The sequence below is a fragment of the Pristis pectinata genome, chromosome 12 (genome assembly GCF_009764475.1).
Source record: "Pristis pectinata isolate sPriPec2 chromosome 12, sPriPec2.1.pri, whole genome shotgun sequence".
NCBI classification, from domain to species: Eukaryota; Metazoa; Chordata; class Chondrichthyes; order Rhinopristiformes; family Pristidae; genus Pristis; species Pristis pectinata.
In genome coordinates this window covers 30,061,478-30,079,651 of record NC_067416.1, presented here as the reverse complement: position 1 = coordinate 30,079,651, position 18,174 = coordinate 30,061,478, and the positions used below count along the sequence as shown (strand labels likewise).

General features: G+C 38.3%; 2 protein-coding genes across 3 annotated transcripts in view; both read right to left on the bottom strand.

Moving 5' to 3' along the window:
• Positions 1 to 1,554, bottom strand: part of btaf1 (BTAF1 RNA polymerase II, B-TFIID transcription factor-associated) — an 85,121-nt gene extending 83,567 nt beyond the window's left edge. For both annotated transcript variants that reach the window (XM_052027464.1, XM_052027465.1), the window contains exon 1: positions 1,170 to 1,554. In XM_052027464.1, coding sequence (XP_051883424.1) covers positions 1,170 to 1,183 — 14 coding nt within the window. In that variant the 5' untranslated portion in view covers positions 1,184 to 1,554. The remainder of the gene's footprint in view (positions 1 to 1,169) is intronic.
• Positions 1,555 to 4,442: 2,888 nt separating this feature from the next.
• LOC127576748 (RNA/RNP complex-1-interacting phosphatase-like) overlaps positions 4,443 to 18,174 on the bottom strand; it is a 46,858-nt gene continuing 33,126 nt past the window's right edge. The window contains exons 6-12 of the mRNA XM_052027462.1: positions 16,099 to 16,159; positions 15,329 to 15,375; positions 15,161 to 15,236; positions 13,784 to 13,915; positions 9,184 to 9,273; positions 5,813 to 5,929; positions 4,443 to 5,390 (exon numbers count right to left, since the gene is read on the bottom strand). Coding sequence (XP_051883422.1) covers positions 5,084 to 5,390; positions 5,813 to 5,929; positions 9,184 to 9,273; positions 13,784 to 13,915; positions 15,161 to 15,236; positions 15,329 to 15,375; positions 16,099 to 16,159 — 830 coding nt within the window. The 3' untranslated portion in view covers positions 4,443 to 5,083. The remainder of the gene's footprint in view (positions 5,391 to 5,812; positions 5,930 to 9,183; positions 9,274 to 13,783; positions 13,916 to 15,160; positions 15,237 to 15,328; positions 15,376 to 16,098; positions 16,160 to 18,174) is intronic.

The window sequence follows — 18,174 nt, the reverse complement described above, 5'->3', positions numbered from 1 at the left end:
CCATGACCATAAGTCCAAGTTTTTTTTAAATGATTAGTGTGTATGGAGTACAGGGAAGAGATAAACAACAAGGATGTATGTTGAGATTACTATTGTTTTCAATTTTCACCTATAGTTTGCACTCTAACACTTAAATCCAATCTATAGGATAGGAGAGAGGAAATGGAAATGATGTACCAAATTAAGTTTCATACCATTTATGTAAACATATACATAACATTTAAGATAATGAACAAAGGAAAAATTTGTGACACATGACTGCGGTGTTAAAAAATATTGATAGAGACTACAGAATTTTAGCAGCTCAACCTATCCAACCAATAGCGAGCTGCAAGACAGCCAAAAAGAGCAGAATTCAGAGGATGTCATGATCAAACACATGGTCATCACACCTCGAGTTCTGATGAAAGATCAGCTTCCCTAGATGCCACTTGATCTGCTGATTGCTTCCAGCATTGTTATTTTATTTCTTACTTTGAGGGCTGTGGCTCATTCTACTCACGTAGACGGGGAAGTAATAAGGTTATTCGCTGTGTCAGAGTTACTTGGAAATCCTTCAAAGACCACATTTTAGAGGCATTCTTAGAGTTTGAAGTAAGATAGACCAAATATATTCCCGGACTGTTCACAGGATAATTGTATTTTAAATTTAGAAAATAATATGTTACAAGATCCTTCATTAGAAGCCATAATATTAGGTTATGAATGTAACTTTTGGAATGCACTGTAAACTGTATGTGAATAATAGAAGGCTATTGGTGATTGAGTACGAGTGAATGAAAACCTGCACCCAGATTAATCTAGTGTGGCTATCTAACAAACAAGAATTTCTACATATAATCAGCAATTTAAAAACCACCCCAAGACATTTACCCCGTCCAGAAGACTAACTTTGACCTCGCTGGCCCAACCATCGTTTGTCATTATTTCTGGGATAGGCCTTAATACACAACGTTAGTATTTACAACCACACTAAGAACGGACATACAAAAAAGTTTCAGAGTCATTCGCTAGCTCTAGCTCAGTTTAATGCCAGATTTATAATTTACTATCGAAAAGCGGACGCCATGGCGCTCCAACTATCCCCTTTGGCTTGGATCGGATCAAAGAGGCCTTCCCTTCCATACTCTTCTCGTTTTATTTTAGTGGAGGGACTGAAAAACACCAACCTCGAAACCGCCATTAAGGATCTGCAGCACAAAATAAGTCGCCGTCTCGCTTTTGCACAATATTCGCAGCTTTATTCCAGCATTTGTCAGCAACCGGCGGCCCAGGCAGGGCTCGTCCCAGCAGCAAAGCCGGGAGGCCGCAGCGCAGTCAACTTCAGCCGGCAGAAGGGCTTTAATTCATCTCCTCGACGCAGAAGATCAAAACGCTTAAATCCCGCACAGCACCGACTGCCCTGTGACCTCTGATTGATTGCTCGATAACATGCAACTACCGACTAGCCCTCAGGACACGGTCGAGAATCGGATCGCGTAAAAATGTGAAGAAAAACGAGTTTTTTGCGAACAGGGAAGCCGCTCTCAGCGCGTGGATTTATATGAGGAGCCATCTTGCATTTATTGTCATCCCCATGTATCCCCCCGTCTGATTGGCTGCAGTGGCTTCCGACGGCCAATCCCAGTCGGGGTCTTTGAGAAAGCAGCCTGTCGATGCGGGTGGAGAGGCGCTTCCTGCAGCGGGAGTCGGTGCGGTTACTGGCAGAGGAGGAACAAGTACCTGCTTGGGCCTTATCCACACAGCGCTGGGCCAAAGGGGACACCGACTTCATTAGACGGTGTGGTTGAGAAATTGTTCTCAATGATGGAACGTACCGCCAAAAAAAAAGACATTTCAACCACTGATAAAATTAGCGGAAGCATCCGCTGTGAGCAATTTCGGTAGAAATATTAAGACTTGATTGAAGTCTGCATTTTCTGATCGAGTTATTCTCCGTCGCCGCTTCACTTGGACTATATTTAGTCACGACTTCCAGTGCAAAACCTCAGTGGTGATGTGCAGAAAATAACATTTGCATCTGGATGTACTTTCCAAATGCAAGTTTTATTTTCTGTGTACTTCCTGATCCCCAGTTTAAACTTCCATATTTACATAGCCGTTTTAATACATTTACATCTTCGTGACGGTAGCGGCATTGCAGCACCTCCAGTGGCAACCTTGTTCAGTAACATGCCGAATTTTTGTGATCAATCTTCATAATGACGGTAGTGAGAAATTTATAAAATTAACATCAAGAGAACAGTTTGATTTTAAAAGATTTGCTGATACCTCTAAACAAGATGCTGGAAATGCTCGTAGGCTGGGTGGTATTTGTTGAGAGAGAGTTGACACTTCAGGTCAATTTCCCCTGCTCTGAGGAAAGAGCATACACGATTTAAGGGCAAATTAAAGGCAAGAACAAAAGCATTTTTTTTTGATGGATTAGATTGCATCCCATAATATCTTGGCCTCTAATCTTACTAGATCTGAAGAGTACACATGTACGATTATGTACCTAACCAAACTCGTATGGTACTTGCCTACTGCAAGTTTAATTTACTTTCTGTCAAACTTTCCCTTTTGCTAGTCAACAAAGTCAAACACCAACCAACTATAAACTTCAGCAAATTGTAATCAAGAGGAAACCAGGAAGAAAATTGCAAAGAGAAACTACATCGGAATTTAATAGAAACAAATTTCAATGAGTAGTCAGGAAAAACCATCAAAAAAAGGTGTATCAAAGATGTCATTTATCAACCACCCAAAGTAATAGTTTAAAAAAAACACCAAACAATAATTAAATTTACCCCTTTTTGCATCTTTTAATATCTTTATAGGCATAAAATAAAAGCTACAGGCCTCAGGTGATGACACCCCCCAGAGCAGGTGTGAAGCATTAGTACCAACTACATCTATTGATTCTGAGTGTCCAATTTGCAGGACTTCAATATATTAAATAGTTTTCCAGAGTTGAATACTGCCTGCCCTAATAATGTGTTTGTTACTGTAAAAGATTTTGTAACAAATTGATTGAATTCTCAGACACAACAGGAGTGGAGTTTTAGAACTACTGCATAATAGCCACAGATCCAAGGGTAAGTTCAGCAGTACCAACTGGGGAATTGAGGGGAAGGATAGAGGGAGAAGAGGCAGAGTGGGGCAGGAGGATAAGGAAATCAAGCTGGTGAGGGGAGAGTGAATGAAAAATAGGTTAACGTTACCCTATACGTCTAACACATGGCTCCAAACTCAGCATCAAATGTCTTACCAAAATTCACAAAATCAGTTTGAAGTATTGACTGATTACTGATATTAACTTCCCATCCATTAGGCAGCAAAAGTTGAACAAATTGATTCCATTATTTCTAAATGATCTCAATTCCTTTGTTTTGCCAATTTTGAAATTATTCATAGTTTTCTTGATCTAAGTCAGTTCTTAAGGACCTTTGTATACAGACAAAGTATTAAGTTTTCTTTTACAAAACTTATCCAGACCATTGCACTTATTCAAATTTCAAAATTTAATTTTTCTAAGTACATTTGATTTCTTGACTTCTGCATTTGGATTCCTCAATTCTCAGCTAGTTTCTGTATCTCTGCCAGTTTTGTCAATTGAATGCAATAGGAACATCATGAATCCAAAGGCAAAACAGTGCAAATGCAGGAAATCTTAAACGTAGAAAGTCCTGGAAATGCTAGTTCTGGAGAGACAGAAAAACAAATTAATGTTTCAGAACAATAATATCACTGCCATGTAATATTAATTGCTTCTCTTTACAGGATCATTATCTTCCTTTGCAATATACCAGCTAATACATCTCCCTGATTTGATATTACTCCAATTGATACGTGTTGCTTCTTTCTCAGCAGTCAAATATTAAAAACTTTCAATGTTTTACATCTTAAGCCTATAAAAGCAACTTTGCTGAACTTTATTCAACATTATCCCAACAAATCATTTTTGTGCAAAGCTGTAATGTTACAAATTCCATTAAAATCATATTAATATAACCATGTGTAAAACTAAAAATACAAAGTAGACATTCAGTCTCAATTTTTTTCCTGCCCAGAATCAAAGTTGCTGATCCACCTCACCTACCACAAATATCTAATCTCTGGTAGAATATCTTTAGTCTGTCCTCCTTCCATGACTTAAAGACTTTAAACTCTATGGTTGCCTCACTGAGCCACAATTTTGATTATTTTTGCTTCACTGTTCTCATTTTTGTACATACCCACATCGTATTCTCAGCTCTTCCATTGGACATGTTAAGAAAATGTCAGTAGTCAAACCCCAAATATGCTCAAAAACTATGATAAACATGTAAAAGGTTTGATGAATCTGCATGCCAGCTGAATTCCATGTGCAAGTTAATATGACATGCTGCTAAATAATTGCAAAAAAACTTCTGTAAAATTGACATTTCGTAGAAGAGTAAAAAAAGAAACATCTCAACACGTTTATTTTAAAACACAAAACATTTATTTTTAGTACCACTTGACTGAATATGGTTCTGTGAACTCAGCAGGTACAACCTGGGCAGCCTCACTGAATTGCACAACTTAGTCGGCATGTTCCATCATAGAAGTTAGCTTATTTGGATCAAGAAGTGACCAAGATTTTAAAAAACTGATTTTGTGATGCGTTTCGCATTTTTAAACATGTGCAGAACATTAAAAAAAACATTTCTGGTGGTAAATTATATGTGAGGCAACCTGTGCAATTCACACTTTTAGGATACATTTAAGGTCTCCAACTTCATTTTAAAAAGTTATCTACAATCTGTTGTGCTCAGAAATTCATCTTAAAAAAAACTTTGAACCAAGACAATATGCATATTTTCATATTTATATAGAAAGAAATTGACCAACTATTTCTGTTTGCATCATATTACAGACTGCTAAAGCTAGCAGCATTCTTTAAGTATATGGTGCCAAGTCAACAGAAATATTAAAAGGCCTGGAGTGGGGAAGGGGAGAGATTTGTGGTCCCTCAGTATTAAAAATTTTGGAAAAAGTAAACTTCTAATGAAAAATACAAGCGCTTGCTTACCACCCCAAAAGTAAAAACAAATGAATATACATTAAAGATAGTGGTTATTTAGTTCCACTCATAGTCACGGAAACTATCAAAATTGTCATAGAATCCACCACCTAATTTACTCAGACTAGGACCACGTTCTGGCGGCTGACCATGATTATAATCACGTGTAAAAATAGTGTTTGGGGCAGAACTCTGTGGTTCTAATTCTCTTCTGCCTGTTATGGAATAAGGTTTTCTTTCAAAATCCTCCCTGTAGCGATCTTGAGGCACTGGCAGTCTTGTAGAATACGGAGCATATCTACTATGTAGACGTGAATTTTCTTCCAGACTACGTATCGCTCTGTGCTCATTGAAATGGTTAAACCTAAATTTAAAAGAACACATGTCAGTCAAATTTGCTTGTGAGAATACATCTTTTTAGTATTCATTAAATTAAATGAATTAGGATAAGCCCCCAAAACTGAAGTACTTTCATTTAATGAATGGGTCTGTTTTCTTCCAATTCTCACTTGAGCTTTATCAGTCCCAAGCAAATTGATGCAAAAGGTTGTACACTTGTATGTTTATACATTTTGTACAGATATACACAGCCCTCCATGACTAACAACATACATCTGTCAATAATATACAGGCAAGTTCAGAAAATGTTTTAGACATTCTCTCAACATGTAACAGTTCTGGGAGATTGGGAATTCAGAACCAAAGCCTTGATCTATTGACAACAATTCATTTTTGTGTAATTTTGAGTATCTATCATTACTTTTTGACATGGAAATAGTTAATTACCTTGAACGTCCAATGTATTCCTCTGGACCATAGTCATCAAAACGGGGAAGAGGTCTGTGTTCACCGTAAAGAAGTGAAGGTGGTGGTGGAGGAAGAGGAGGAGGAAGAGGTCGAGGTCTAAACAAAAAGATTTTGTATGTATCATTATACTGGCCATAATTTCTTCCTTACAAATCCAGTACATTTAATTAATCCAATCTTATTTCCTTGCCTAAACTTAAAACTCAGTGAAACAATACTGAATAATTGATCTAGCAATATCCTCAGTATGTGGCAAACATAGATCATGTGTACCTAAAGTAAATTGACAGATGATTAAAAGAAAATTTCTATCTTTAAAGCTAGAAACTGTTCAAGCAGCACTTTAGAAAATGGAGATCCTTTCTCACTAACCTAGCAGAATCCTTTAAGGGCTGTTGTGCTAATTAGTGGATCAAAAGAAAGTGTGTAGTGTTGTATAGTCATAATTCCAGAAAGGTTTCAAGGAGGTGGATGGGCAGATCGAAAGGGTGGGGAGGGGAAAGAGAAGGGGTGATGGGGCTGGTGGGATAAGGGAAAACTGGTGGGGGGGGCTGAATACCGGAAGTTAGACAAATCGATGTTCATGCCGTCAGGTTGGAGACTACCAAGGCAGAATATGAGGTGCTGTTCCTCTACTCTGCGTCTAGCCTCAACTTGGCAGTAGAGGAGGCCATGGATAGAGATGTCAGTGTGGGAATGGGAAGTGGGATTAAAATGGCTGGCCACCAGGAGATCCTAGCTGTTACGGCGGATGGAGCGAAGGTGCTCAATGAAGCAATCCTCCAATCTGAGTTGAGTCTCACTAATATAGAGGCTGCACCAGGAGCACTGGATGCAATAAATGACACTGATGGATTCCCGATGGAGAAATTTAATTGGTATCCGATCCACTGTTAATCAGACAAAATATCCTGTAAGGTCTTTGGGGGGGTGGGGGGGGGGGGTTGGGTCTGCCCTGGCCTGGGTTAATGACCTGAACTGACACCACACACCATGTTGCACTTTAAACGTGCAATTCTTTCATAGAACTCTATCTGATAACAAAACAACTGGTATTTAAACGCACTTTAAATATTGTAAGGCCTTTCATGGAATTCTGTCCAACCAAACATGACACCGGGCTGCAGATTTTTGGGGAAATAACCAAAAGCTTGGTCCAAGAAGGTAGTTTTTGTGAGAAAATCTTAAGAGTGGTGCAAAAGTTAAGGGAGGGAATTCTGAAGCTCAGAGCCATGGTAGCTGAAAATATAGTTATTTATGGTTGAATGACTTAACTTGGGACCGTGCTAGAGTGGTTTTCTGGACTGGAGGTTCCCATGAAGGAGGGGAGTCAATGCAAGTCAAGAGTGATGGGTGAATGGGGCAATGTATGCAAGAATATGGACAGCATCTTATGGATTTGCAGAAGCTGGCATATCTTTGCAGATTGGTTTAGCAGGAAATCCACCCCATGATCTCAGTGATCTACCTGAATAAAATGCTGGAAATTGGAACAGCAATATTAGAAGCAAGACATTATTTGGTTCAGCTCAAATAGCAGTAATAAAGCAGTGATCAAGCATTACACATTTGAGATTGGAGCTAGATGCAGAGCTGCACTTCCACAGAATGATTGGTAGGAAGAAAAAGACTTGACAGGAATGAACAAACAAAAACAAACTAGGCCAGGTCATATTTGATTCAGACTGCTCATCTTGCTTACCCCTGTGCTATTGCTGTGACTTAATACATTGTTAGCCACTTGAGTCAAACTTAACTGCTTTGCTGCAGTGGTAATCCTGCAATGCAAAGCAGTTCATGAGTGGCAACAAAGCCTCAGTTAGCAGACCAAGGCTCCACCTCCAGACTTCCCTGATTGACTTTTAATGTTCCCGATTACCATATGCTAGCATCTGACCTCCAGTACATTCCTGATGTCCGCATTGCAATGCACAGACACAATAGTCAGAAACGTGCTACAACTAGCCAGCATTTCTCCACGGAACCACTAGCTAGCTATCAATACTGTGCAGAACCGATAAATGGGTAAGAAAAAAAATCTCATTATTTACCTCATTCCTTTAAAGTAATTCAAGTACATAATCAAGATTTGTCCAATACAGAAAGACATCCAAGGAAATATTACATTAATTTTGTGACCATTTGGGAAAACAATTTCCTCCTCTTCTTCTCCATCCTGCCCACCCCCTCCCCCCAAATCTCTATTAAAGGCTTTTCAGTATCAGGCCTAGGTTTTGCTACAAGATCCAAATAACAGAAACTAAACTAACATTATGTGCAAGTATCAGTTCTAGTCAAAGGACAATTACATAGACTACAAGCATTTATCTGCAGAACCTAAAACCTGAAGCAGCAGTAATAAGCATTTGAGGATCAGTTAGTTTCAAGAAAATTCAGATGTTAAGATAAAAGAGGTATGTCAGACACAGTGTCAATAAAATCGATCTGTTCAAAAAAATACATACACAAGTAATTTTTAACATTAATGAAAATTAATGTAGCTGTTACTTAATATTTGCTCGTGTATACATTGAAAGATGTAACATGGATGGTTGAACTAGAAATTGGTCCATGGAAAATACAATCTAGTACCCCAAAAAAATCAAATCATTGAACAAAAGTCAAGGTTGTGCTGTTCAACAAAACTCTCCAGACCCAATTTTTCAGGTTGATGACAGCAAACCTGTCTACATTTGCCACAATTTCCTTGCATATCTGAGAAACTTTGGCACTTCTGCAAGTTAGTAAAAAGCAGGGTAAATGCAAAAGTGCTGCCAAAAATTCAACAACATTAAGCAGACTATACTTCAACGCTGGACTTCGAGAAGAAACATGCCCTACAAACATGTCACATTTGCCTTAAAAATCTGACCTAGACAGAAGGATCCTGATTTGAATAAAAGGAACTGGCTAGGAGAACCTCAGATTGGAGTCTAGTCATTTAAAAACTTTTAGACAAGTTATTGGTTTATAAATAAGCAAATCTTCGATAATGGCTTTCAAAATACAACTGGCTTGTAAAATCATATTTAGGTGTTTTCAAGCTTTTTCTGATTTAAGTATTTTTGAATATAGGTATTATGTTTTTGAATTTTTAAAACAGTCTCAGTTCTGGATAAACCTGGGAATGTGACGTAGATGATTTGACCATTCTTTTTTTAAACTCATTCCGGACAGGACACATTTTGGTCTGTTTGTGCTATAGCTTTTATGATGTAGAAGACTCTTTTGACATGCAGAGCTTTGCCAGAATGAATCTTTCTGGAAGGTAATTCGAGGCCTATAGTGAGTGACAAGTTTAAATCACTGCAAACATTGCACTTTAAAGAATATTAAAAATAGTAATTTACCTGTCGTGCCATCTATTATATGGGGGAACGTCAAAGTCTCTAGCAGAAAGAGGCAATGCTCCATACGATGGTCCATGTCTTGAATCAGGCCTATTTTTGGATGGAGGTGACAGAGAGATGAGAAACACAGCATTATTTATATTATACAAGTATCAAACCCACCAAATGCATCAAATGTCATTTTAGAAAACTAATCTTCAGAGATGTGTAATAGAAAATAATCCACAAGAGAGGTTGGGACTGTTACGGACTCAGTGAAAGTCCCTTTAAGATAGAGAGTGTGTGTGTATGTGTGTGTGGGGCGTGCTTACGTCAATAGAAGATAAAGGACGTAATGACGTTGTTGAAGAAGTTAGAAGGAGATAGAGAGAGAGAGAAGGGAGAGAGACACCAGCCTGCTTGTTTTCTCTATCGATGGATGAGAAACAATAACTGTGTTTGCCACTGAAATCCATGGAGTTCACTTTTTGTTGCTGACCTGTAGAAGGAAACAGGTACTTGTGTGTGGACGACCACGATTCGGATGCTTTTCGGGGTGAGGAAGTCACTACCGAGTAAACACTGGAGTGTCGCTTGGGTTCCATCGTGGAACATTTGGATTTCGTATTTACTCTCTCTATGTTTCTCTATGTCTACGTCTTATCTTCAGACAACAGTGGTTGTTGAAGAAGCCCTTGCTCATGTTTCAACTTATGGCTTGCGGAACTGAACTTTAAGAACCATTCCGGAACTGGGAGTTTTGGACTTTGCCACACACACACACACGAAGAGTTTAGTTTTGGGGTTAACGTTCAAAGTTTAACATTTTTGAATTCTAACATACTAACATTTTTACTTTTATTTTACGTATTATCATAAGTAGTGATTAATAAAATAGTTTTTAACACTGAATCATGCTCAGTGTGTTTCTTTTGTTGCTGGTTCGTGACAGGACAAAGATTCAAATACAATTTGTTTTGAATTTAGAAGAATTGCTAACAAAGTCAAAGTCATAGTGAGTAAATAGTCAAGTTTGAAACATTCATTTGTTAAAATTGAGAAGGCTTTGGTGAGACCTTGCAAACAAATCTAGTACACAATACACTCAGCTAAAACATACAAAACTTCCATACTATACAATTACATGTAAAGTAGATGTTTGGTGCAGGACCACAGGAATAAACTTTTATTTTTTTTCCAACAAGCCTTTTGCATATAAAGCTATTTAGCTCTATATGCAAAAGGAGGCCATTTAGCCCAATATATTTGTGCGTTAAAAAGTAGATAACCAATCTAATCTCACTTTTCAACACCAGATCCATAGCCCTCCAGGTCAAGGCTCTTCAAGTAAACACTAACGTATTTTAAGCTTAATGATGCTCTCTTTTAGGCAGCAAGTTCTAGGCCTCCATTGCCCCATGGGTAGAAAGTTTTTTTTCCTCATCTCTCTCCTAATCCTTCTACCGATTATGCTCCACGTTTTCTGACTTCACTGCAAGGGAAACTGGTCCTTCTTATTTTCTCGATCTATGCTCCTCAGTTTTAAACACCTCAATTATTTCTTTCTCAGCCTCTCTATTCAAAGAATACAACCCCAGCCTGTTCCATTTTGCTTCAAAAGTCAAACATTTCGAGTCCCAACAAAATCCTTGTAAACCTCCACAACACCTTCTCCAGCAAAATCACATCTTCCCTGTCATGCAAAGCCCAGAAACATATGCAGTACTTAAGCTGCGGCCTAGCCTTATTTACAACCTAGTGTAACCTCCCTGCTCTTATATTCTGATCATTGGCTAATAAAGGAAAATATTCTGTATGCCTATTATGGACATACAGTCCAAGGTTCCAAAGTTTCACCATTCCTCTCATTGCATAGAACATAGAACAGTGCAGCACAGGAACAGGCCCTTTGGCCCACAACATCTGTGCTGAGCATGATGTCAAATTAAACTAATCCTTTCCGCCTGCAGATGATCCATATCCCTACATTCCCTGCATATTCATGCGCCTATCTAAAAGCCTTTTGAACACCACTATCGTATCTGCTTCCACTACCACCCCTGGCAGTGTGTTCCACTGTATATACTCTCTGTATAAAAACTTGCCCTGCATATCCCCTTTAAACTTTCCCCCTCTCACCTTAAAACTATGCCCTTTAGTATCTGACATTTCTACCCTGGGGAAAAAGAATTCTGGCTGTCTACCCTATCTATGCCTCTCATAATCTTATAAACTCTATCAGGTCTCCCTTCAGCCTCCATCGCTACAGAGAAAACAATCCAAGTTTGTCCAACCCTCCTTACAGCTAATACCCTCTAATCCAGGCAGCATCCTGGTAAACCTCTTCTCCACCCTCTCTAAAGCCTTCACATCTTTCCTGAACTGGGGCACCCAAAATGCACACAATTCCCCAAGTGCAGCCTAAGTAAGGTTTTACACAACTGTATCATGACTTCCTGACTCATACTCTGTGCCCCTAGTGATGAAGGCAATTATGCCACATGCCTTCTTTACTACTTTCTCTGCTAGCGTTGCCACTTTCAGAGAGGTATGGACTTGGGCCCCAAGATCCCCCTGTACATCAATACTGTTAAGGGTCCTGCCATTAACTGTATACTTTCCTCTTACATTTGACCTCCCAAAGTGCAACACCTCACACTTACCCTGATTAAACTATGTGCTGTTTCTCCACCCATAACTGTAACTGATCTATATCCTGCTGTATCCTTTGATGACCTTCTTCACTGTTTACAACTCCATCAATTCTTGTGTCATCTGCAAACTTACTAACTTACATTTTTGTCCACATCATATACATCACAAATTACAGAGGTCCCAGCACCGATCCCTGTGGTACACCACTTGTCACAGACCTCCAGCCAGAATAACACCCTTCCACCAGTACCTTGTCTTCTATGGGCAAGCCAACTCTGAATCCAAACTATCAAGTCACCATGGATCTCATGTATCTTAATCTACTATGAGGGACCCTATTAAATGCCTTATTAAAATCCATGTAGACAACATCCACTATCCTACCCTCATCAATCACCTTGGTCACCTCCTCAAAAAATTCAATCAACTTGGTAAGATGTGACCCGCTCTGCACAAAGCCATGCTGATTAGCCAATGTTCTTTCAAATGTGAATAAATCTTATCCCTAAAAATCCTCTGCAATAGTTTACCTACCACTGATGAGAGTCTCACCAGCCTATAATTTCCTGGATTATCCCTATTTCCTGTTTTAAACAAAGGAACAACATTGGCTACTCTCCAGTCCTCCAGGACCTTGCCTGTGGCTAGAGAGGATACAAAGATCTTTGTCAAAACCCCAGCAATCTCCTCTCTTGCCTCTCTCAATAATTTGGAACAGATCCCATCAGGCCCTGGGGATTTATCCAGCTTAATGCTCTTCAAGAGACCCAACACCATCTCCTTCTTGATGTCAAAATGCACTAGCATATTAGAATATCCCACACCAATCTCACTATCCTCCTTGTCCTTCTCCTCAGTGAATACCTGTTTAGTACTTTGCTGACATCCTCTGACTCCAAGCATAAATTCCCTTCTTTATCCTTGAGTGGTCCTACCCTCTCCCTAATCTCCCTCCTGTTTTTAAATGCATGTAAAAATTATTGTCTCATTTATTGCAATAGATATTTAAGCTTTATAGAACTTCTCCTTGTTTAAAAAGTATACCAAGTGATCATCATTCAGCTTTAATATAGTTATGCAAAATTTTTATGTGTGGTTGACAGTGAGGGGGATCATGGCTTGTGACTACAGAAGGGTGGGTCAGTTGGGAGGTAGAATGGCATATGAAATTTAATTCAGAGAAGTGCAAGGTAATTTGCAGATATGTAACAAGGTAAGGAAATATGCAATGGGAGGATAGCAAGGTGTGTGGAAAAGGTATCTAGGATGCTTAAAAGGTCAATATGATGGTTAGAAATGCAAACAAAATGCTTTCTGTTATTATACAAAGCACAGAATACAAAAGCAGGGAGGGTCTGCCAGAGCTGCATGCGACATTATTAAGGTTCAGTTACTGCACACTCTTCTGGCCATTGGAATACAGGAAAGATACAAGGTGCAGAGGAGATTAATAAGGATGCTGGCAGGGATGCAACCTTTTAATTACAAGAAAAGATTGGACAGATTGTGGTTGTTTCCTTTGGCTGAGGGGAGAATTAATTGAAGTGCATAAAATTATAAGGAACCTAGATACAGTAAATAGGAAGGATCTATTTTCCTTAGCAGAGGGTTCATATGGTTAAAGTAAATGGTAATAGGATCAAGGAGAGAAGAAAAAAAGTTTCACTTGGAGGGTAGCAAAGAGTTTGGAACTCATTGCCTGAAAGGATGGTAGAGGCAAAAAGCGTAGTATATTTAAATCAATACTTGGATAGGCAGTAGCCTACAACGATACAGAGCTAATGTCGGAAGGAAAGATTAACCTGGATAGCTCTTTTTCAACCGGCACCAAGACAATGGACTAAATGGCCCTGCATCTCAAGTTTGTGATGATTCTCCAATTATAATACCAATAATATATTGAAGTATTTCATCTGCATCTGTACTAGTTCAGTAAACCATATGGAAAAATAAGTTGGTTCCTTACTCTGGAAAATCATCAAGCATAGGCCTAGGGCCATGTGGTCTTAAAGAGTATGATGGGTAAGGTTCCAATCGTTCTGGTTCTGGCTCTGGCTCTGGCTCCGGCTCTGCATCAAACACATCAATTCCCAAATTACTGTAAAACAAAAGAAGTCAAATAAAACAAATTTTACGCAAATATGAAATGGTAATTCTGGTAGTTTGAATTGTACAGAATGTATTTAGTTTACTACATGATTCACTGTTGTCTTTCTATTACTCATTTGGTTTTCATGAAGAAACAGCTTTTGTCCTTCACTGTATTACTAACTACATCTGAATCAGCCAGAACTATTCCAAGGCAAAAATGGTTAAAAATTAGGTGACAAAGCTATAGAATGGAGCTGGCAAGGAATTATCCTCTGTGGGTTAGCCTTTCAATCTAATTATAGATGGTCCACGTGGAGTCTGAAAAAGATTGAGTGGGACTCAGCAGATGCAAATGTGGAACCAAGGAGTCATTGTGCAGCTGATAATAATTCTGTGTATTTAGTAAAGCAATAAATGGTAATTTCCTTAAGTGCCCTGCTACAACGCACTCCATAAAGTTTTGCAATACCAACACCAGAAGCAATGACCTGTATAGGGAGTAGACCATCCAGAAAGGTTGGACTGAACAACACTAATACTGCTGTGAAATGCAAATAAGTTAGAAGCATTCTAGTACAAATAGCAAGCAGTAGGTTTAGTTTCCACACCAGGGACTGGAGTACAAACATATAGGCTGAAACTCTAACCATTCTTTATTCTAGAGATTCTAAAATGTCTCAAACTGGAAAATCTACTCCTCTGACTCTAATCATTCACATAGCCTCTCCTCTCTCCAGTTTGTCATTGGTACCCCAGTCTTTAGATACCTAGTTGCTTTCAACCAAATTTCAGTTATGCTGCCTAGTGTTTTCCCTATACTTGTGAAGTTCTTCAAAAACAAAACTAAATAAATGCAATGCTACTTGTAAAAATAAGATTCTGCTGCATTACTGAGATGTGTTCCAGAGCCAGTCACTGCCATTTGGTAACATATCAAGTGATCATTAGTGGTAGGAATGCTTAGAAAATGTCGAGCATATTTGTGAACCAAATTCTAATTTCTAATCCCAAGAGCCGCACTTTGGTAGGAATTACTGGAAAGTATTTAGTCAGTTATATCCCTCCTTTCGAGAGGATATTAAATCCAAATATATTTCCTGTGGCACAACTGACTGTGAACTGAATTTGAAATTTCTTGACGTGACTAGCTCAGGTACTCGTTTCACCACATCAGCCGACATAACAATCAAATAATATGCTAAACTGCTTTTATAATTTCATAATAAAGCAATTTTTTGAAAAAAGAAGTCACCTTCTCATTGGTCCACATCGAAGGTCAGCCAGATATACAGCTCCATCCATTTTGTGACCCCGAGCAGCATTGAAAACTTTAAATTTAAAAAGCATGGAAAAATGGTAATTAAGAATGGTCCACTTTTAAAAGGGAAATGAAGGTCCTCCAGATAAATAAGACACATACGTTCAATTGTTGTCTCAGGGTCCACTTCTTCTACATCAATTAGGTATCTGATTTGTAAACAAAACATATTAATGCAAAGTAGTTTATTTTTAGCTGCATGTTTCAATAAAAATTTTATTTAACAGCCTGGGCACCACCTAAAAACTATTTTAAAGTATTTACTGCAGATTCCTGCAAGTTCCTTACATGTGCAGTATTTTCAATGTTTGCAGAAAATCAGAGATCTGCTCCCCCTCAAGTTAATAATAAAATACAGATTTAAGGTAAATGGCAAAAGTAGCAAAAAGATGGGAGATCTTAATAAAATGCAGTAAGTTGCTTAGTTCTGGAACATGGTGCCTTGAAGGGTTATGTAAGCAGATTCAAGTTATAAAAGGAGAATTGGACAAGAAATTGAAGGGGTAAACACACATGCAGGCTTTAGAGAAATTGCAGGAAATGGGACCAATGAGATGGATTTTCAAAGAGCCTGTGCAGATGCAATGGGCCAAAATAGCTCCATTATGTGCAGTATTATTCAATGATTGTGTGACCTCACTCCTCACTGTATTATTATAACTTGATTTAAAAGAGCAGACCTACATTTTAGCCTAATTACTTTGTACAGATAGAAGTAATTAACATATTTCATTCATACTGAATAATTATCAAGTAGGCACTTCAATATAGGCAAACACAACAATGACAATCCAATATTTGTAGTAAGTTCCTCATGAAAGAGAATCTCAGGAAAATTAAAGACTTAGTGAAATAATTTAAACAATATTTACCTGCAGATAAGGTATCCAGTTCTATTAATCCCACCTGTACAGTGAACTCCAATGATTTTATCTAAAGATAAAATGAAATAGATTGAAACTTTAGTGAAGTGCAAAAAAATACAAAATAATTTAAGGCAAAGGTACCGTCACATTCTACAGTGCTTGCAGGGGTCATAAGACAGTAGTCAAAATGTTTATTTTTCAACTTATACATTTGAAAGCCGGGTCTCTATTAACTTCAATCTAGGGATATAACATGTCATTTTCATCTTGACTTGTGATTTTTGTCATCAACTATTTTCTCCTATTGCAAAAACAGATCCTGTTGCGATATGTGTTCATAATTGCTCCATGCAATTCGCCCAAATGGCCATTCATACATGACTGTAGACAATAGGCAACAAACTGTTTCACCATGAGATGATGGGCTAGACACAAACAGGAAAAAGGCACACGAGACTCCTTGTTGTCAGCATACACAATACTCTGTAGTATGGATCTATATAGATGATCAAAACTTCCCCATTTTCCCCAGCAAACGTCATGAACACAGCAAGGGCAACTGCCTTGCTACTACTCCACACCAGCTTAAGAATTGACAGCGCTCAGAAATTAAACATGATTTCTCGCCAATACTACTCTGCCACACAATGACTAACAGAAATGGCTTTGTATTTTTCAAGTACTGCAAAGCTCCAAAAAATCTGCTACCTGATTATTCAGAAATCCTGATGGTTTGGCACTTGGCTCACCAAGTGCCATTTCCTACACTCTCACTATCACCCTGGAGCCTTGATTCCCTTGAAACTCACTTAGGACCCCAGTTCCACGCTGCCTTGAAATTTATATGGCTGTTTCTCGTACTCCCTCATAACTCACAGGGACCATGTTTCCCAAACTCCTTTTAAACTTCTAAAAATAAAAGTCTGTTGGAGTATTAATTGGAATAACATCCAAATCGGCCAGTCTGGCAACACCCAAGTCCAGGGCATGCCAAATTAACTGAGCTTTACTATAACTAACTTATTTATAATATCTTTAGTTACGCTATTTGAACAAGCTATTATTAACAGTTCAATGGGACAATGTTCCTGAAACTATTAAGACTGATAACTATCTTTACCAATACAGTTGAAGTCCACAGCTTTCTAATATTTTTAGCACAATGTGTACATCTTTATAACTGGAAACTAAAAAATAAATTATACATCTGAGAAAATAATAGACCTGATTTCAACACAGGACATTATGGGTGCAGGAGGTCAATTCTCGAATGGGAAACCTGGAAGTTTAGCAATATCTACTAGCATATCAATGTGAAACCTATTTCAATTTAGTTCCAGTTTTGGCATTACTTGCATGAAAGTGGCTTTGTGAAATCTATGAAGATTTGTAAGATGCAAGATTAACTTCATTATTTAAACAAATCAATACAGAGAAGGAATTCGGAAGAGTTGATTGTTAGAAGAGGACATTGAATGGCAGGAATTAATTCAGAAAAGTCAAATCATATGCCCCACTTTATTACTGTATGAAGAAGAAAGTAGAATATAGAACAGTACAGCACAGGAACAGGCCATTCGGCCCACAATGTCTGTGCTGAGCATGATGCCAAATTAAAAAGTGAGGAACCATTCTTCCCCAGCGATAGGAAGGAAACTGCTGCCACAAAAAGGAGCAGCTCAAAAAGTCAACAGGAGCAGTGCTGTGATAGAACTTTGGATTCTGTACAGGCAGCCCTTTAATGCCCTAAATAGATCAGGAAAGGCAAATAGAGTTTCTCACTCACACACACACTTATATTTTGTCGTGCGTAGTACTGTAAAATCTCAATTCTATTTTGCATTTTGAGGGTTACTTCATCACATTACACTTCGCAACATTGACTTTGTAAGTCCGTTTATTCTTCTCTTAGCTTCTTGCTCACATGCCAGTTTAACCAAATGTACATTATCACTTTAATTTTAAATGCAATTCAATGTTTTTCACTTAGTCACCCTCAACAAATGTACTCCATCCATCAGATCTAGCAGTGATCTAGCCTTCCTCCCTTTGATAAGAATGCAAAATAGAAGGGAAAGTGCA